Raw genomic sequence first — 21,407 nt, 5'->3', positions numbered from 1 at the left:
ACCTGTCTGTAAAATGTTTATGTTTATTTGTGGTTACATTTAGATACAGTACAGTTAGTATTTGTACTATCGCACAGTTGAATGAAAGTGTTGTCCTCTTTACAGTCGTACAAACTCTTGTTTCTGACAGCTGTTGCCGATACTGGGACCAGAACACTCACAAACTACACTTAACCACTACAAAACATGTTCAAGTAAACCTAATTACCCCCCCCCCCCCCCCCCCCCCACATCATCCATCTCCCCCTCAAACACAGCACGATTTAGATTAAAGGTTTAATGCAGCCATTTTTATATCAATGTCAAATCATTTCTGGGACACAATTAGGTACCTTGCTGTGATTGAAAACAATTAAAATAGTCAAAACGAAACAAAAATAGTTTCTTCGCAAGAGCAATTTCTCAAGCAAGAATTTTGCTAGGACTGTCTGGGAGTGGTCTGAGTGGGGAGGGGAAAACTGAAAACTAGCTGTGATGATCTGCCTTTTGATGTCACCAGGCAGATCAAAAAACTCTATCCCACCAAAACAGCCAGAAATGTCAGGCTCTTACACTAAAAGGGAATTATCATCATTTTCACAATTTCACAGATTATTCCAACCTCAGGGTGGAATTACAGTATATCTAAAACACAGAAAAATCACATTGTTAACTGCACTGGGCCTTTAATACCCCAAATGTGATCTGTAAGGTGCATCCAGGAGAAAGGGCACACTGCAATGAGCCTGTGTAGTTCCAGTCAGAGCTATGCATTTAGAATACAATTCTAAATATATGGCTCTGGTTCCAGTCATTTAGGCCTCGGTTGCCGTGGATACAACAACAAACCCGTTAACTCCACTGCCAAACAGCCACCACATCTATTGGTCAAACAGAGCTAGAGAGACAAGGTTCACCCAAATTTGTAAGCCAGGCTGGGGATACAAGCTACCTAAGTCCCTGCTTCTAAGTCCCTACGGTTAGGTGTTTGTAAGATTTTTGTCGTTTTTTGCCGTGTGAGATGTAGTTGTTGCAGAAGAAGCAGAGATGCCTATATCTTCTGGAGCTGAGGGTAGAGTAGATGTGGGGATAGATACATCCATAGCGTGGACACCAGATGGGGTGAAGAAAGAGGCAAAACCGGTCAAGAACTTTGATTCCTATTTAAGAAGGTGGGTGGATTGATCTTTACTCTGTTGAATTAAAGTGACATCTTGGTTGAAAACAAATGTTGCATCCTCATGAAACACACCATACTGTATTCATGTCCATGTGTCCGCTACAATTAACATTAAGAACAATAGTAAAAAAAAATATATAAAAAATGCAATGAATTCATGCATCACATAATTTTAGGCTATTTCAATAACTTTGCTGTTATCATCTGAAGGCATTTTATTGCTGGTCAACAAAAGCTGTTTTAGTGCTGCCTCTCACCGTCCATCCGATAGTACCCTCTCTTACATGTGAACTATGCAGCAGGACGTAGGAACGTCAGGCACTAAACAGGCTCCTTAATGTTTCAACTGGTCAAGCTCTTCCCTCAGACAATGATAGAATTTCTCTCGCACAGTTTGTCTTCAATTACTTGTGCACCTTGGTTGGACTGCAAGGTAGCGACAGTACACTTACATCTGATCTGATCTGATGTTAACAGGCATCTGGAAAGCCAGGCATGGAAGAAAGAGCACAATAGCACCATTTTGGGGGTAAGTGTCATCATTGTTAATAACAGGCCAAATATACAGTACATTTACATGAACTGATGCAATACATCAACACGTTAGATGTTGTTCTGTGTGTTTTCACGTAGTTAAATAACATTTGCTTAATCTAAAAGCAGGATACCAGTCAACACCGTGCTGGTCCAGATGGAGAGAACATGGACACTTTCTCACCCGGTAAGTTAGTAAGGAAGAGGGAATTTCCTGCACCTTATATGCTAGTGTTAACATACATTTTTACCGAAATATGAATGACTTAAATTGGTTCAACTCTTCCAGGTGCGAGCAGAGATCCTAACACGCAACAGAAGAAAGGAGGCAGTGACGAAGGCAAAACCTCAGGGAAACAAACCAACGAGAAGAGCTCGAAAAAATCCCAAACATGTACCCTTCTTTAGAGACACAGCACTATGAATGGGATGCCCAACACCACGTTCTACTTAGTGCCATATAATCCCATCGTATCGAGTCGTTATGATCACCCCAAGTTCTCTTCCTTGCCTGTTACTGTGATGAATCATAGAAACAACATAGGGAGAGGGAGAATATATGTTTTGAGGGGAATGACTGTGTAACTGCAATCCATGCCTGTCACTTTGCCTACCGAACAATCGCCTTTTGTTATTATTGTACTGTTTGGCTCCCTTTCATAACCTATGTACGACTCGTGTCAACAGTACCGTAAGCAAATCATTTCAAAGCGTCAACTGACAAGTGTTTTTCCTGATTCTGACTACCTTGTTCTGGTAGCTTAGCTTGCTAATGAACACGCCACTAAAGCAAGAGAGAACAGCTGTGGGCTCATGTTTATTTCCAAACGATTAGCAGTAATGATTGATCGACAGGATTGATCAACTGGCTCTGAACGTTTCAGCAGCTCATACAATCATAAACGAAAAGGGGGGGGGGGGGGGGGGGGGGGGGGAAACACGAAGACAAAATAAAATAACCTCAGATAGTCGTCGCATAACACTGACATTTAGAAGTTTGGGATCAAAAAGTCTCTACAGTCACAATTGCACTATTCACAAAGTCATCCATTGATTCTCATGTCTTAACACAGGATTTTATAGTAATTTTCCAGCAGAGAATTAGAACAGTGTTTTATAGCAGAACAAGAAAGAGCTATTCAAAATCCCAAACGGATGCTATTGGACCTGACACCTCATCTCCTTTACAGTTCCGCTTCACTGTGTTGTCACAGTAGACGAGAGTAATTGTAATGCAATTGGCTAATCAGTTATAACATTCTACAGTCCGCAACGCACTTTAAAACGGTTCATTCACTCGATGGCAGTCTAGTCCGGGGTCGTCAGCAGTGCAGTATTCAGGCAGTGATGGCCAAGCTCCTTTCCAAACTCCCAGATAAGAGCTTTTGGATGGGCCTACGCCCACCTTCTGTACACTGTGAAAGCTAAATGTATTCACGCTGCGTGATCATGGGAGAAACCGAAATGCGACGCGACCACTGCCAAAGTAAAACTCCCGTCTCCAGCGGTCGCGATGTAGGTTGCTCGAGAACGAGCTGCCCTTTTCACAGGTTAGAGGAGGGTGTCAGTCACTGTTACCGCTGCGGTCCTCCTCGCTACCCACCACCATGCTGCTGTACTTCTTCTGCTGCTCCTCTCTATACGTGTCCTTCACCTTAGCCCTCTTTAGGCCTCCGTCCCTACAGGGGAACAAACACCTGGTCTAGGAGATACGAACACAAAATAATCTGTGTGCAAGAGATATTGCAAATGTGTCCATTCTGAGGTGTAAGAGATGCATAGCAGAGGGCCAGTATGAGACAGTCAGGATGCCATTCATAGTAAGATGGGAGGAGATTCTTACCAGGACAGGTCCACTAGTCCCCCCTGATGTGCGATGACAGACTTGACTCTGTTGGCAAACTGGACAGCATCCTCCCCTTCCTGAAAACATGCAATAAGTTAGTGGCACTTAGTGATTAATTGGTAGGTACTGTGTAAGTGTGTGTGTGTGTGTGTGTGTGTGGTGTTGTATACACACCTGTTGGTGCATGGCTGGCAGGTACCAGACGTTACAGACTATAGCCCAACTAGTCATCATCCTGAGCAGGTAGCTCACCATGTTGTACTTGGCACTGTTCCAGAACGCATCCCCAAACTGAGGGTCATACTGAGGGAGGGAGACAGAAAACCTCTTCAAATCTTTGCTGACTTTGTCACGCAACTTTTCCAATGTCATCTTTGCATGATTTAGGGAAAAGTCAAATACTGAACAGAAGTACCTTACAGAGTACCTTACCTTGATGGCTACCGGGTATATCGTTCCTCCGATTTCAAAACTTCCCTTTTTGAACATCATGACAGATGTGTTGTTGATACAGGTCCCTGAGGAAACCAGAAATATGGACTGCAGATAAGCCATAACCAGAACGACCAGAGATATATATAAAGATCAAATCAAATTTCATTGGTCAGATAGGATCTCTATGATAACAACAACGCTCTCCAAAATCACAGATAAGGGAGAAAAATGCATTGTAGCAGATGCTACTCATATGTACAGGTATAGGATGACCTTACTGTACATAACCAATGCAACACCAATGCAGCTTATCCGAACCAATGCTAAACTCACTGACTTCATTCTACTCCATTGTAGCACTTACCTTCCGGAAAGAGCAATATAGGAAGCTTAGTCTTGTCATTCACGTGATCCCTCAACCTGTAAACATGAACAACAATTAGAAAACCTAACTTTATATCTGGGAGGAGCGTGAACATACATGATATGGTTTTAGTTAAAGCTATGTCCATACCAGGAAATCTTAGTATTAAATTGTCAAATGGCAATGACATTTATGCTTGAATGTTCTACAGTTGGGGATTTTGACAAGCACCTATATAACAATGTCATCGGACTGGCATGAGGGTTTTATCTGGATAAGGAAATAAGATAGGTATTTACTTATGATTGTATTTGATGTGTATTATTGTGCTTAACAGGGTTCATCTGGAAAATATATATTGGTCACAGCATTGACACCCTGTCAAAATAAAAGGTTAAATAAAAAAGATATATGACTGATTTATTTGCAGTGGTGTAAAATACTTAAGTTGTTTTTTGGGAGGGTATCTGTACTTTACTATTTATATTTGACAACTTTTACTTCACTACATTCCTAAAGAAAATATTGTATTTACTCTGTATATTTTCCTCTGACAACCCAAAGTACTCATTACATGTTGAATGCTTAGCAGGACAAGGAAATTGTGGAATTGACACACTAAGAGAACACTTGGTCATCCCTACTGCCTATGGTTTGTAAATCATTTCTGTGTGTTGGTGTGTGCTCCTGGCTATCTGTAAATGTAAAAAAAACAAGAAAATGGTGCCGTCTGCTTCGCTTAATATAAGGAATTTGATTTATACTTTTAATCCTTAAGTATTGATAAAATAATGTATATGTTTAAAGATAATGATTACCCTGAAGCCTAACTATTAGGGATTATAGTTTATGTAGCAGGTATAAGAAATAATTAAAGTATTAACGTAAACGTAAGTCCAACAAGGATCAGAAGAGACCTGTAAGGGAGAGAAATGTGTGTGCCTAAGAAAATACTGAGCACAATTAAACTGTGTTTGACCCGACCCGGCTAGAACTCTGAGAAACCTATGATAGGACAGGGAGTACTCTTCAAGGTGTCCCTAATCTCGGGGGAATGGAACTGTCGGCTGGGTAGTGCTATACAGTGGTGAGAACTCTGGAGAAGAATATAACTCACCTACTGTTCGTGTGTATGTATGTGCGTAAGTAAGGAGCATGGTATAAAATGGATGTCTTTGTATAATGGACTGGAGAGTGCTCTCGTGAATAAACATTTTGACTATTGTAAGCTGGGAACTCTGTCTGTTTCATTTAAACCAGAACCTTACAAACTCTGGGTTGCAGAGAGTAGGTTAATTGAAGTTTATGATCATTGATAATGAAATTCTCATATCAAGTATATTTTAGCAATTACATTTACTTTTGATTCTTAAGTATATTTAAAACCAAATACTTTTAGACTTTTACTCAAGTACTATTTTACTGGGTGACTTTCACTTTTACTTGAGTAACTTTCTATTAGGGTATCAATACTTTTAATCAAGTATGACAATTAGGTACTTTTTCCACCCCTGTTTATTGGTCTGTAGCAATTTTCCACAGGCATATCAGTGCTTGTCGGAAGAGTGTTGGCAGTCAGAATACCAGTGTCTGGTGCCAGGAACATGCCCAACCCACTGGCTGATAAGATAGCAAACAGATAAGCTCACCTTTTGGTCACTAGGTGGCGATCTTTCATATCAGCTCTCTCAAACCAGATGTGAGGACAGGACCTCGCCATGGCCCTCTGCAGCACTCCCATCAGACCACCATGTGACTGGCCCACCTAAAACATATCAGATCAAATCACATCTAACGCCCTCATAATACATTTCACAGACAAATCATCTGAACAGGATTAAAGTTAGCAACAGATAAACTGAGACTGCACTTTCTTTATACATGCTACCCCTTGGCAATGTCATCCATAAGCACAACATGCACTTTCATTGCCATGGTGATGATCATGACACCCAATTGTATTTATCTTTTAAACAAGACAATACTTTACAGTCAGCCCACCTTGAGACATGCCCCACTTACGTCAAACACTGGATGACAACCAACTTACTGCTTTTAAACTCTGACAAGACAGAAATTAAGCTACTTGGCTACAAGAAACTCACAAAGTGTCAGACCTCACTCTAAACATTTACGGTTGCCTCATTACACCAAACACGGTTGTTAAAAACCTTGGTGTGACCTTTGAGCCTTGTCTAACTTTTGACAACGCATATCCAAAACAGCATACTTCCATCTCAGGAACATTCCAGAATTAGACTACATGCAGCTCTGGCTTTGATCTCAAAACAAGTGCATCTATTCACGACCACTCACGCTGTAAACACAGTCCAGTTCAATGTGAATGGCACAGATCCATATATGGCAATGGTCTATTTGCATATAGGCCTACTGCAGCTCTGATTGGTTATGCTGCACTGGTCTGTGTAGAGTATGGGCTGAGTGGTGTGTGTCAATGCAATAGAATCCTACCCGATGCATTCTGCCTACAACAATCTCTTGCATCGTTAATTTTGCATACTAAGTCTTGCATAGTTTGTTTTGGTACATTGTATTGAAAGTGGCTAATCTTGCATTGATTTGATCACAATTCCCACAGTAAAGGGAAATGTTGATGGTGTTAACTAAGGCGGAAAACTCTAGAAAGTTGAGTGTAGTTCAATCCCCTGCTTCTCTACACAGGTTGATATTTATTCTGCGCGGCAGTCCTGGGGGAGCTGCGTGCCCAAACATGTGTGCAGCTTAGAAGGAACATTGATTATATAGGTATAAAAAAAATATGTAAAAGTTTAGCTATTTCAAGTTAGGCTTATTTTCTGCTTCATTTCACATACCATGGCGTAACACCCATCGTTGCAGAGAATGACAATATCAATCGGGGAGGTGTGATTGGCCACACAGATTCCTCCTTTTCTGGGTCTGTTTTCTCTGTAAAACACAAGACAGAGAACACACGCAGACACACGGTAAAGTGGCAGACGTGCATCTTACATCAAAACAAAGCTCTGTGCACATATCACGAGGACCTCCCGTAGAGTCACTGGGGGACATGACGGTGTGTGTGAAAGCCTGCTGTGTTTGCATGTGTCAGAGGAGAGGAGCGTTCACCGACTTGTTGTGGTAGTGGATGGTGCAGGAGAGGCCTCGAGCACAGATCCTGTAGCACATCACATGGACCCACTCACTCAGCCAGGACTTGAGCCTAGAAAACACACACACACGGGCACGCAAGTAAGAAGCTACCATGAAGCTGATTAAATACAAAAATCACACAAGACAAAACGTCTCAGTTTTTAAAAAAACAATCCCGTGTGAACCTGTAGATTCAAAGCAGTGTTACTGTACCTCCAGTTAGGGAGGAATCCTACAGCAGTGGTTCCTATCACCAGCCAGGTCAGGCCTATAGACGCCAGCATGATCCTGAAAGAAAACATTCGGACTCAGAAACATACACGAGACACGACAACACTGGTCATGGATTAACGCACTGTCGAACGCTACGTGGTTTAAATCCTGCCTGTAAATCCTGTCTATTCAGCAACATAAACGTCAGTCAGTGCTTGGTTTATGGATGTGAACCGTAAGAGAGCTAAGGCCTTATTAAAAAAAGGTGAGCACAGTGACGATGACTGATTTCACACTCTCAGTAATGACCTGAGCGGAGTCAGGATGCAGTAGCGTATGAACACGCCCAGGCCCCAGACCATAGTCAGTTTGAGGCTGATGTACTGGAAGTCGATGTTGGTCCGAGTTAGCAGGTTCCACGACACCAGCTCCTCTGACGAAAACCGCTGGGTCACCTGGAGGTCAGAGGAACAACATGAAAAACAACTTAGTAGGCCTACCTGTACAGAAAGTAAGTCTGGGTTTTGAAAAATTGATGTTGTACTCTTTTGCCCAATCCTGAATCAATGCCTATTTCCCAGGCCCTAAGCACTTCCTGATACCCATTCAACAGCCACGTTTACATGCGCACAGCATTCCGGGATAATAGCTCATATCCTGGTTAAGGTCTTATTCAGAATAACATGTTTACATGCACCTTTGATATATCCTGCTCACAGGGATCCCTGCAAACATGAATAAACAGAAAACTCCTCATTTTCCCAGTGATGACAGAACGATTTTTTGAAGGGGGTGCTGAAAATAAAGCTAAGCCTTATTTAGATATTGTTCGGCTTATAATTTCCGGCGTTAGGTCGGCTTCTGTCATTACTTGATCCTCTAGAATGCTAAATATAGCCTTGCTCACCAGAATAATGTAATAAATCGATGGAATGAAAGCGGTAAAGTTCTCTTTCATTTCTGCTTCTCTTGCAGAGAAGACGTTTAGGGCCCGGGAAGATTTTCCACACAAAATGTCCAAATGGCATCGGTTTGTTGACCAGTTTCAGGGAAATTAAAAGATGTAATAACAAGCCAACATGTTTCTGATAGTAACTCAGTCCATTTTGGAATCTTATTTTAGTTGAAAGTGAAATACTGTCAGCTTTTATGTCGCAGAAGAAAATTGCACATTCACATTTCCTCAAGATGAAATAAATCAATAATATTTCTCGATTCCTGTTACTGAGACAGAATATACATTTGGTCTATAATTTTACTGCAAGAAAACAACAGTAAACGGGATAAGATGTTTACATGCCAAAGTATCCGTCCAAGACCAGCATAACCCAGGCATCTTTTTCGGGTTTCTCAAAACTGGGATACAAGCTTATTCGGGTTATTGTAAACGGGATATGACATTTGTATGCGTCAACTCACAACAGAATACTTGAGTATCCCGAATAACAACAGGATATTGGTGTGCATGTAAACGTGATCATTGATTTGAAAGGACTGGAGGGGTGTGCAGTAGGCAATAAATTACGAAACTCATCCTAGACTACCAGAGGGTTAGGTGAAGCTACAGGTTTTACTCATTTCTTTTAGGGGCCATCATGGAATGTCTGGGGTTAGGGATACATTTGGAATTAGGCATCAATCTTATTCTAGTCTGTGGACTCACCTCATCCTCTACGATATCCTCAATGCCTCGTCTGTAGAAGTAGAAACAGTCGCTGAGGGTGAAGTCTCCCCCCACTGGTGGTTTGGGGCGACTGCGCCTTAACCCCCTCAGCTCCTCCTCCATAGAACCATCCTCCCTCTGGACGAGGCCTGGGGAAAACACACACGCTCAACTAATCCACCTCATCATTTTTAGATTGGATTGTATCGTACCACATATTTATATTTGATAAGGAAGATGATTCCGTGTTTCTTTTACCATTGATAAAAGACAACATTCACAGTGTTACAAATCCTAGAGTCAATAGGCTTAGAATTTTCATACATTTTGAATGAAAGGAGGACAAATTGGTCAAACCACTGTGGACTTGTTAGGAGCTGGTGAGGAAGGAAATGAATCAGAGGATTGCAACACACTTGTGTCACTAACTCTCACACTGTTGCCCCATATTGAGAAAACAAGATATCCTGGGCTGATATCTGAGTAATCCTTATATAAACTTATTTAAATCAATGAAATCCAGAGTTTATCACTGTGGGCAAGGCCTCACCAATAGAATTGTCATACAGAATCCATATTAAATGACAGGCCATCAAACAGAGAAAATGTCAGTGGCCTTGCACTTTACAAACTGGGACCACTTCAGATAACAGCTATCAGAGAGCAGTGTTCACTGATAAATGAGGCTCCTTTCTTTCCTTAAAAGGGCCTCCCTTTGTGTCTATCATCGAGGTAATCACAGTACTAGGATCAGATTACCCAACTCCAACCCAAAGTGTATCCCTCCCTCCAGCAGGTCTGAAGACAGTGGGATCAGCTAAGGATACACTATCTGATAACACAGGACAAAGTCCAGGAGAGAGAGAGACTGAGTGACTGACTGACTTTGTGTTGAATTCAATCCACCCTTTGCTTTCTTTGAAAACTACGCAAACTCTTTATTTTAGGAAAACTTCAGTACAGTACAAGTGAGGGGTCTATGGTATCCATATAATACAGAAACCATCCATCCTGCAAGTTGATATGCTAACAAAATAAAAAGAGCACATTGATGTGCTGTGCTAGCTAGTGAACACCGCACTGCGAGTTTAATTGAATTACCCCCCGATTAGCCTATATGACTGCTGATTGTGAGGGGAGGAATTGCGTCAGCCCAACAGATAGGCAGCAAGCCCAGCGCCACATAATACCGTATATCACATCGGAAATGCTCTGGGGACTGAGCTGGACCAAATACCGTCTTCTATTCAACAAACACTGCTCCAAGCCATCTCCACTGCAATCCCCTGCCCAGCACTATAAACAGGTTTACACGGTCTCTAGGTTCTCAAGAGGTATCGTTTCATATAAATGTACCACTCCCTTATCGTTTAACGTGGCTTGGGCACATTGAGAAGCTGTATACGTCAAATGCAACCTATTATCAACTCGCAGTCAACCATTGACACCTCAGCGAAACTCATGTCAGGACTGATTTCCATGCACTCAACCCTTCTAACTACACTAACACACTTCATTCATTCTAGGGCACTTTACATCTGAGCTTCTGAACACAGCAGATGAACAAGAGTGGATGTGAGTGGATGTCATTACCAGAGAGCAATGAATAAATCAATCAATCCCTTCATCTCGCTATCCATCATTCAACCAATAAACCAATCAAATGAATCTATTGATCGGTGTGAGAGCTCTGCTCATTGACTCACTATTGAATGAGGAGGATTGGATTATCCGCTGCTCTTTGTTGACTGTTTGGATCCTCAACGTGGCCCACTGGAGGACAGGAGAAATGAGAAACACCTTTAGTCTTTGACCTCTCACTCCCTCACCCACACAAGGACAGAAGAGAAAGGACACACACATTTACCCCTGAACTCTCATGCCAGAAAACCTTTCAATCACTGTCCAGAGGCTTATTCAGAAGGTCGTAAGGTTACAGGACAATTACAAAAAAATATAACAAATATTACACTGTAGAACATACATGCTTTTCTGTCAAAAAACACACATACATTCCATGTCTATACGTCACATGTGCAGAGTTGTGCTAATTGATTGTTGTGTACAGTAGACTTTCCCTACAGTAAATATGTGACAGCTGATCATGACAGCGCAGTGACAATGCATTTCTTGTTCCCGCATTCCTGAAACTGATACAATTTCCAATGTAAATAAAATTAACGACCATGGCTAGCCAAGTCATGTGTACTGTATCTTATTATATTGTGTAGTATGAAAACAGCATACATTTAGGACACCAGGCTTATATTTAGAACATGATACATAATAAACATTTAAGACAATTATAGACACATGCAGCTGTGCACCTCATATTGTCTGAGTGAGGCAGTATACCAGCCTTTAAACAGTGTGTAGGTAGTAGAATTCCTCTTTCCCATTTGTTGTACCATTGTGCGAGTAAATGTTTGATGGATGGCAACTTCTGGACAGACGCATTTTACCTCCAAGATTTTGACCAGGATCTTCATGTATGTCTCGGAGATGCCCAGGGAGAAGCCAAACATTGCAGGCACCATGAGAAGAGACACAATGAGGCAGACCCACACCTTCAGCCCTGCCAGGACCATGGCCCAGAAATCCTCCATCGCTACAGATCTCACTCTGTCACCCTGCGGAAATAGTAACAGGAGAAAGATAGTAGTAGTAGTAGTAGTAGTAGTAGTAGTAGTAGTAGTAGTCGTAGTCGTAGTGTACACATAGGGGGCTAGGGGACATAAATACACACAACATTCAACCAAGGGTGACAGAGTAACCTTCCTTTTAGCTGGTTTTAGCAATGCTAGTATTTACACACGAGCGTTGCTAGAAATTGGCTTGCCAAAAAACGGAATAGTCCGCCAATTGTCCATAGGGTTGGTCCGTGTGCAGGGGGGAAATTGAGAAAAAAAAACATCTAATAGAGCATAAAGTAAACAGACTTTCCAAATGTGGGTCTGTTGTAGAGCCACTTCCTCTCCGTTTACCTTATGTCAAAATAAAGAAGTCCTGCACGTGCAGCATAACTGCAAAAAAAGCAAGAACTTGTGGGAGACTTTTATTTTGGAATGAGGTAAGCAGAGAGAGAAACTGACCATGCTGAGGAACTGCATGGGTCTACAACAGACCCCCCTGTAATTATACGTTCCATTAGACGTTTTTTCCTCAAATTCTCCCCTGCATAAGGACCGAGCCTACAGGCAATCGAGAGAGTAAGTTGACATTTTATTTTATTTAACTTCTGGAAAACGATTCCTTTTTTTTCTCCAAGCTAATTCGCAGCAATGCTAGTGTGTAAATACTAGTGTTGCTAAGAGCTACTACCTCCGTCTGTAAGTGTACTTTAGCCCATGTCTGGCATGCTGACTGGTCTTTTATGACACAGGAGTTCAGGATGTTGTTGGTTCAATAACTGACAGTACTACCTCAATTGCTACAGTTAAAGATATAGTTCACCCAAATTACATACCCTGTAAGCAGTTTATGGGCAGGGTTGGGTAGTTACTTTCTAAATGTAATCTGTTGTTACTAGTTACCTGTCCAAAATTGTAATCACTAACGTCATTTTTGGATTACCCAAACTCAGTAATGTAATCTGATTACATTGTTACTTTTAGATGACTTTCCCCTTTTAAGAGGCATCAGAAGACAAAAATGTTACCAAATAGAATGACATCTATTGCAGGATAAATCAATGTTAAAGTTTACATCGCTGGCCATATATGGATGTTACATTTTACTTTATGGGTTGGTTATGTAGGCTTCTTCTAACCCATGGCTTTCAACTACATATTGTCAGGAATGATTCGCAAGGAAGGTGGATCTTTTTGAATATGAAAGTGGACGAAAAAGAGATTTGGCTCATTAATCTAGATGGTCCAAATCAGGATGATCCATACTTGTTCGAAAATATTTTTACCAATTTATTGAACTTACAGGCAGCAAATGATCAAATCATTAAAGTGGGAGACTAACATAATAGTTGTCATTCTCCTTTTGGTGTTTGTGGGATCTTGTTTTTGTTAGCTCTGTGAAGCCTTCAGAACGTTCGTTGTTCTTTTGTTGTTTTTTGTTTGTGTTCATAGTAATTAAAGAATCATGAACACTTACCACGCTGCACCTTGGACTCCTTCCGACGACAAACGTTACAGAAGATCCCACCACAAACAGACCAAGCAGCATGGTCAGGAGAACTGGACATGGGAGGACAGCCTGGATGGCAAAGGATCCTGGACTTGGGAGGAGATCCTGGCCGGAAGGGATCGCCTCCCATGGGAACAAGGGGAAGCAGCGAGGGAGTCATGGCAACGAAGCAAGCACGAGAGGCAGCCCCCCCAAAAAAATTGGTTGGGGCACACGGGGAGATTGGCGGAGTCAGGTTGTAGACCTGAGCCAACTCCCCGTTCTTACCATGGGGAGAGAATGACTGGTCAAGCACCGTGTTATCCGGTTCTGCGCACTATGCCTTCGGTGCGCAGCCACAGCCCGGTGCACTCTGTGCAAGCTCCTCTCAGTGGTCATGCTAGAGTGGGCATTCAGCCAGGACGGATTGTGCCGGCTCAGCGTTCCTGGCCTCCGGTGCGTCTCTTCGGCCCAGGTTATCTTGCGTCAGCTCTACGCACGGTGTCCCCGGTTCGCCAGCAAAGCCCAGTGCGGCCTGTTCCTGCTACCCGCACTTGCCGGACTAAGGGGGGTATCCAGCCAGGACGAGTTATGCCAGATCTGCGCTCCAGACCTCCGGTGCGCCTCCACGGCCCAGGATATCCTGCGCCGGCTCTGTGCACTGTGTCTCCGGTGTGTCTGCACAGCCCGGTGCGTCTGGTGCCAGCACTCCACACTCACCGAGCTAGAGTGGGTATCCAGCCAGGACATGTTGTGGCAGCTCCACTCACTAGGCTGCCAGTACGTCTCCTCAGTCCAGGGGGGACCTGTTCCAGCTCCACGTTCAAAGCCTCCAGTGATGATCCACGGCACGGAGCCTCCAGTGAGGATCCACGCCACGGAGCCTCCAGCGTTGATCCACGGTCCGGAGCCTGCAGAGACGGTCCCCGGTCCGGAGCCTGCAGAGACGGTCCCCGGTCCGGAGCCTGCAGAGACGGTCCCCGGTCCGGAGCCTGCAGAGACGGTCCCCGGTCCGGAGCCTGCAGAGACGGTCCCCGGTCCGGAGCCTGCAGAGACGGTCCCCGGTCCGGAGCCTGCAGAGACGGTCCCCGGTCCGGAGCCTGCAGAGACGGTCCCCGGTCCGGAGCCTGCAGAGACGGTCCCCGGTCCGGAGCCTGCAGAGACGGTCCCCGGTCCGGTGCCTGCAGAGACGGTCCCCGGTCCGGTGCCTGCAGAGACGGTCCCCGGTCCGGAGCCTGCAGAGACGGTCCCCGGTCCGGAGCCTCCAACGACGGTCTCCGGTCAGGAGCCTCCAAAGACGGTCCCCGGTCAGGAGCCTCCAAAGACAGTCCCCGGTCAGGAGCCTCCAACGACGGTCCCCAGTCCGGAGCCTGCCGCGACGGTCCTCGGTCCGGAGCCTGCAGTGACGGTCCCCAGTCCGGAGCCCCCGGCGATGATCGGTGGTCTGGTTCCTCCGGCGATGATCGTTCCTCCAGTGAAGGTCCATGCACCAGGGCCGCCATCAAAGCGAAAGGATCTGCGGGCAGAGGGGGGTCTACGTCCCGCACCGGAGCCGCCGCCGTGGAGAGATGCCTACCCGGACCCTCCCCTTTAAAGTCAGGTTTTGCGGCCGGAGTCCGCACCTTTTTTTTTTGGGGGGGGGGGCTTTTATTCTTTATTTTGGTTAGGCCAGGGTGTGACTAGGGTGGGCATTCTAGTTTCTTTATTTATATTTATTTATTTTTTGCCGAGTGTGGTTCCCAATCAGAGGCAGCCGTTTATCGTTGTCATTCTACTTTTGGTGTTTGTGGGATATTGTTTTTGTTAGCTCTGTGAAGCCTGCAGAACGTGACGTTCGTTATTCTTTTGTTGTTTTTTGTTTGGTGTTCATAGTAATTAAAGAATCATGAACACTTACCACGCTGCACCTTGGTCTCCTTCCGATGACAAACATTACAATGATATTGTAAATTGGAATGGTAGAGTTGTGTATTTCATGGAGTTATCAGAATTGTACAGGAAGGTCTACTCAATCCAAGAGTACAACCAATTGATTACAGCATTACCCCAAAAATGGAGGAGGCAAGTGGCAGCGGGATGAGGTAGGGAACTGGTCAGTCTGACCAATGTAAAGGATACAAACTGGTTGAGGAATAAAATAGCATAAATAGGAAAGTATACCAGTTTCATTTGAGGACCAGGATGTTGACAACTGTGCCATACAGATTGCAAAATAGTTTGGAAGAGATTTATGATGTACCAATTCCATGTTACAAGGTGTATGAGTTGATATATAAAACGACGTAAGAGACAAGACTGTGCTTTTCAGCTAAAATTATTATATAGAACTCTTGCCACCAACAAAATGTTAAATATTTAGGGCATAAAATCATCGAAACTCTGCAGATTTGTTTGTGAGGATAGAGAATCAAAAGACCATTTATTTTTGTATTGCCCTCAGGTAGCCTGTTTCTGGTCTCAGGTTCAGGAATGGCTGAAAATGCACAGCATTTATCTAAAATTGACCCTAGAAATAGTACTGTTAGGAGATCTGGAGAGACCGGGTCAGTCAATTAGTACAAGTATTTATCTTCAACTCGCAATCTGTGAATTCTATTTGATTAGATAGATAGAAATTGTACGTTAAACATCACAGCATAGTTGAAAGATATATGATGCATAGAAATCCAAAGAGGGTGGCCAGCAGAGATAGGTGGGATGAGCTGAGGGAAGCTGAGGGTTGGGATGTGGAGTTGCTGGGCGGAAGATAGAATGATGGTCAAAGATAAAAGTATAAAAAATAAAGTACCAATATAACATAATAAAAAGTATGTTTGAATGACCGTGTTTTTACAGCTAATGCCGGTTTGCCTGAGGCTGATGCCGTGCAGAGGTTTGTACACCTGCATATACACACACTCTCATTCAAATACACACATACATGGACACAAACACATGTAAATAGTGACAGACATGCACTCAAACATATACAGTTGGCCTTGCTGTTATGATTTTAGTTGTCCTTGATGTGCTTTGTTTTTTTTTTTCCTGTTTTCCATTGTCTTTTCCCTATTTAGTTCATTTTCTTGGTTGTTGGTGCATTGGGAGGGTTCTTGGGGGTGGGGAATGGAATAAAAAAAATATGTTCTTGGGGGGACTGCGGGAGGGGTCTCGGATGGTTGATGGGCTGCTATTGGGGAACGGTGGGGGGGATATTGGGGGGTTCGGGTCCCCGTTTTTGGCCTTGTGGGAGATCTGTCGACATGCCCTTGAGCAGGGCATTGACCATGGATACTTCTGTGTGTCGCTCTGAATGGGAGTCTGTTGGATGACTGGTGTGGTGTAGTTGTTGGGCAGCTTCACTGCAAGTATATTGTATGTTTTGGATTCAATAAAAAAATAAGTGATATCTGTATCGCCAAAGAATACAACACTGCTGTCATCCTTACCTCGAAGTGTTTATTCAAGTTGGATAATCTTTGGATTTCGATACCAGTCGCACCATTGGAAGACATAGCTTGGACTGAAGCCTACAAAAGCATATTCCTGCTCTTTTCCCACGATCCATCAAACACATTTGGGATGTCATCATAGTGGTCTCTGATTTGTGGTCAGACTTGCTCAGGTGGAACAAACATAAAAACGTGAGCCTTTTTTCAACGTTGATTTGAATGTCAGAGGAAACCTAGAAGTGTCAAATATTTTTTTCCGCAAACATCCTTTCTGAATTTAAAAGTAATCCTCGAAGTAATCATCTAGTTTTTCAAAAGTATCTGTAATCTGATTACAATATTTTTGCTGGTAACATAACGCATTAGTTACAGTTCATGTAATCCCTTACATGTAACGGGTTACATGCAATCGGTTACTCCCCAACCCTATCTATGGGCATGCTTTGATCAATGATGCTTTGGGCTAGCTCTTGTTCAGCAAAGAGGGCTCCCTCTCAGTTGAAGCATTAACGACGGCGTGGGACTGTGTACTGTGCAACAGTCCTGACGCTCTGTCTACACGTTAATAATCCTCGCTTGTGATACGGTTTTGGAAACCTTTGGAAGTTTGCTTTCAAAAATCAAGAAAGATGTGTCATAAAACAAAAGGTTCAATTACTACACACATTTATAGGGTTTAGGTTCCCACACGATCATATTTCCATGTTACAGCGCTTGTTTACAGAAGAGAGGCGAGACCACCTGTTCTAATTAGCTATCTTGCCTCCGAATACCTGTTTGGAACAAGACTGTGAGTACTAATCGGCTGCAACTATTACAACAGTGTACAATAAGTGTATATTTAGCATTTGTGAAAATGTTTTGATGTGATATGAAAGTATAAGCCTTTGTTTCTAAAACCGTATAGTAATTAAGAATCCATTCAAGTTTAGACAAAGTAATGGCTGTCTTGGCTGCCAACGCCTGTTTACCAATGAACATAACATTTAATAAGGTCATTGGATGTTAAAAGGAGTAGGCTTGTCTACACTCCTAAGCAGTACATCTTGGGCTAGCTTTTGACATGAAATGTGAAAAATACCAATAGACATATTGACTTGGTAGACAAATTGACTCTGCCACAAAAGCATAGATCGCTGTCTTGTCCATAGACTGCTTACTGGGTAAAGAAACCAACCTGTCGTTTTGGGGTGAATTATCCCTTTAACTATAGGCTAGATAAAAGGTAGAAAATTATACAACTAAGATTTTCAGGAAGAACACAGAACATGGGCTCACAGAAGGTTCGTATGTGACTACGTAAAGCTGAATGAAACAAACAAACATGAATAACATAGCAAGGTTCAGTTTGACCAAACGCAAAATGAGCGTTCATCAACACATCCAAGGTGCATGTCTAAAACAGCAACACGTGACGATTTCTAAAGCGATAGAAAAAAGCCCAACGTTTAATTATCAGAAACGTTGGTAGGCTGAGTGGTCAATGACATTTAAAAGAAAGCCTACCAACTTAATTTAGCTTGAACAACATATACGCACGTCATCAAAAACCTAATTCAACAACAAGTCAATCATATTAATTAACAGTCAAATTAATATACAACTTCACCAAATCCCTAAACAAAGAACCGTGGGCGAATCTTCCAGACCTGGCCGGACAATCAAAGTTTTTCCTTGATATTCAGCCCTGCGCGTAGTGGATCTTACCTTTCAAACTTCAGTCCATACTACCATGCCCTTCCCTGTTGTAGAACTCATACAAATAACTGTGACTGAGGGTGAGACGGCAAGCCACCGCTGTAGTGAAAGCGCGCCTTCATGTAGAACAGCGCCATCCATTGGAACAATTAAAATAAACGTTTATTGGTCATATACGCATATTTGCAGACGTTATCTCAGGTGCAGCGAAATTATTGTTTTTCTAGCTCCAAAGGTGCAGTAATACCTAGCAATAAAAAAATATATATACATGCAATCCATAAAAATAAACAAATACGTTATGAAGGATGAACCATGATTAGAATACAGTAAATACATACAAAGTGGGTACAGCATGTAAACATTATTCAAGTGACCAGTGTTCATTGACTCTAGGCACATAGGGCAGTATGTAGTATGTAGCGCCCATAGGGCAGTAGTCTCTAAGGTGCAGGGTAGAGTACTGGGTGGTAGCCGGCTAGAACAATGACTAAGGTTCAGGGCAGGGCACTGGGCGGAGGCCGAATAGTGGTAACTATTTAACAGTACGATGGACTGGAGATAGAAGCTGTTTCTCAGTCCCTCGTTCCCAGCTTTGATGCACATGTACTGTCTCCACCTTCTAGATGCTAGTAGGTTGTACAGGCAGTGGCTCGGGTGGCTGAGGTTCTTGATGATCTTCTTGGCCATCCTGTGATACCGGATGTGATACGGTAGATGGCTGGCAGGGGTGTCCTGGAGGACAGGCAGTGTGCCCCCGCTGATGCGTTGGACTTACCGCACCACCACCCCGTGCAATTGCCATACCACGCAGTGATACAGTCTGACAGGATGCTCTCAATGGTGCATCTGTAGAAGTTTACGAGGGTCATAGGGGCCAAGCCGCATTTCTTCAGCCTCATCTTTTGACTCTCTACGCTGCGGCCCATCGATGTGGATAAGGGTGTGTTCTCTCTGCTGTAGTCCACGATCAGCGCCTTTGTTTTGTTGACGGATGTGAGAGGGATGTGAGATGCCTATCGGCAAGCTCCTGCTGAAGTGCCCGTTGCCAAAACCTGAGGGTGGATAGCACCTTGATGTGCACCGGAATGGCATGCGTTTTCTTTTTTAAAGTATGTCTTAATCCTCGCAAAGATCCTATAAAATTGCCTCGTCAGATATCGTTTCCCAAAACCAATCTGTACTTTCCGCAAAAAAAGTCCCACCTGTCTCAAAAAATGTGCTCTCGGCGAAATGCAGCTTGTTCCAAATCTTCCAACAGGGCAAGATCAGGCACCTCTCATTCGATTTCCCATTATCTCAGTCTTTTATAGTATTTACACAATGGTTTCACTTTCACACGTGCCCTGTAATTTAACAAATGACTGTACATTATATGGATTATTATTGTAAAAATTCACTGATTGGGAATACAAGTAAATCGGAATATTATTAAATTATTAGGCCTACTCTCACAATTTCACACATTTTCAAAATATATTTTCTCTATTCTATAGTAAAGCAGTTCCTTCCACCACTTGGTACTGTGCGTACACATGGTAATGTCTGTACGTACACACTCAAGCAAACATTTATATTGATAAATCCAAAGATTACGGATATACTGACAAGATGAATGTCTCTCTGCCCTAACAATGGGAGTCATTGTCCACAAAGCAGCACAGCAGGCTGTCTAGCTCCCGCCTATCCTTTCTTTGGATTGGTGGATACATCTCATTATTGTGATAATTGTTTGGATGAGGGTTGTTGACGCCAACCGACTGTATTCGATGGAGGGAGAGGCTATGCTACTAGCCTCATGGCATGAATATGCATAGCCATCTTGAGACGACTGATATAAAGGGTTTTTTCTCAAAGTTTCTGGGATGTCATGTGTCCTACTTACAGTATGTCAGTACACTTGTAACAACCTAAGCATTACAAAACTTCTATTCGATCAAATAAACCTAAAGGAGCAAATAAGCCCTACATTTTTATGTTGACCAAATTCAACACTCTCATTGACCTCCATACAAAAACTCCTTGCTTGGTTGGTGAAACAACAAAAACGCTGGAGAGAGACAGATTTTCCCCCGAGTTGGGCCTCTCTCTTCCTCTCTGATAAATCTCACACTTTGCATTGAAATGAGCTCACGCGTGGCTTACACACAGATTTGTGCCTATGCATGATTGATAAATGAAGCCCCAGAAGAGTTATTACTGTGAATCCTTGTAATGTTGTATCAGTTAATATTTGTTTATGTGTCAATTAATCCTGAAAGGGATGGGTCACTAACTGCCGATTCATTCATTAATTTAACACACACACACACTTCTACACTTTTTACAGTCTGTTTCACAATAAACAGCAGCTTTTTGGAGGTCTGTTTGGGAAACAGCTCTGGGACTGATAATTTAAAAAATACTGTGATCATAATTCTGATTTAAGAAACATTTTGGGATAAGCCAGAGCCATATATTTAGATATATTGCTGTAGGATAAGACAGATACATATATTTAGATATATTGATATATGTCAGCCCTGACCTTAGAGATCCTTATTTATTCTCTATGTTTGGTTAGGTCAGGGTGTGACTCGGGTGGGAATATCTATGTTTTCTATTTCTTTGTTGGTTTTGCCAAGTGTGGTTCCCAATCAGAGGTCTATTATTGTCTCTGATTGGGGATCATACACTATATAAGTTGTGATTTTCCGTTTGGGTTTTGTTGGGGTGTTATTTTCTGTTTAGTGTCTGTCTGTGCCTAACGGAACTGTTCGCTTTCGTTTTTGGTTTTGTTATTTTTGTTTGAGTGTTTCTTGAAAATAAATATC

The 21,407-nt window shown here is 42.8% G+C and overlaps 1 protein-coding gene across 2 annotated transcripts; it reads right to left on the bottom strand.

Moving 5' to 3' along the window:
- Positions 1 to 5: 5 nt before the first annotated feature.
- On the bottom strand, positions 6 to 18,754 carry LOC110525933 (glycerol-3-phosphate acyltransferase 3-like). Of its 2 annotated transcripts, none has more exons than XM_021606456.2 (14): positions 18,604 to 18,754; positions 11,809 to 11,976; positions 11,053 to 11,119; positions 9,347 to 9,495; positions 7,993 to 8,138; positions 7,684 to 7,758; positions 7,451 to 7,540; positions 7,173 to 7,266; positions 5,988 to 6,103; positions 4,339 to 4,394; positions 3,972 to 4,057; positions 3,714 to 3,842; positions 3,537 to 3,616; positions 6 to 3,372 (listed from the first exon to the last, which is right to left on the bottom strand). In XM_021606456.2, the coding sequence occupies exons 2-14, from the start codon at positions 11,950 to 11,952 to the stop codon at positions 3,258 to 3,260; spliced, it is 1,347 nt and encodes a 448-aa protein (XP_021462131.2). In that variant the 5' UTR covers positions 11,953 to 11,976; positions 18,604 to 18,754; the 3' UTR covers positions 6 to 3,257. The 2 variants fall into 2 exon arrangements, with proteins under 2 accessions (XP_021462131.2, XP_021462132.2); XM_021606457.2 differs by having other exon boundaries at positions 11,809 to 11,968; positions 18,604 to 18,744.
- Between the last annotated feature and the right edge of the window lie 2,653 nt (positions 18,755 to 21,407).

This window comes from Oncorhynchus mykiss, chromosome 6 (genome assembly GCF_013265735.2).
Source record: "Oncorhynchus mykiss isolate Arlee chromosome 6, USDA_OmykA_1.1, whole genome shotgun sequence".
NCBI classification, from domain to species: Eukaryota; Metazoa; Chordata; class Actinopteri; order Salmoniformes; family Salmonidae; genus Oncorhynchus; species Oncorhynchus mykiss.
Note: the sequence above shows the minus strand (reverse complement) of the source record. Positions and strands in the feature narration are given on the sequence as shown.

Bases quoted from the DNA above. Each gene is read 5' to 3' on its own strand.
- LOC110525933 (XM_021606456.2), bottom strand. From the start codon at position 11,952: ATGGAGGATTTCTGGGCCATGGTCCTGGCAGGGCTGAAGGTGTGGGTC. The intron at 9,496-11,052 runs GTGAGTCAATGA...TGTTTTCCCCAG, and splicing joins CCAATCCTCCTCATTCAATA to GCCTCGTCCAGAGGGAGGAT. The intron at 4,395-5,987 runs GTGAGCTTATCT...TCATGTTTACAG, and splicing joins CGCCACCTAGTGACCAAAAG to GTTGAGGGATCACGTGAATG.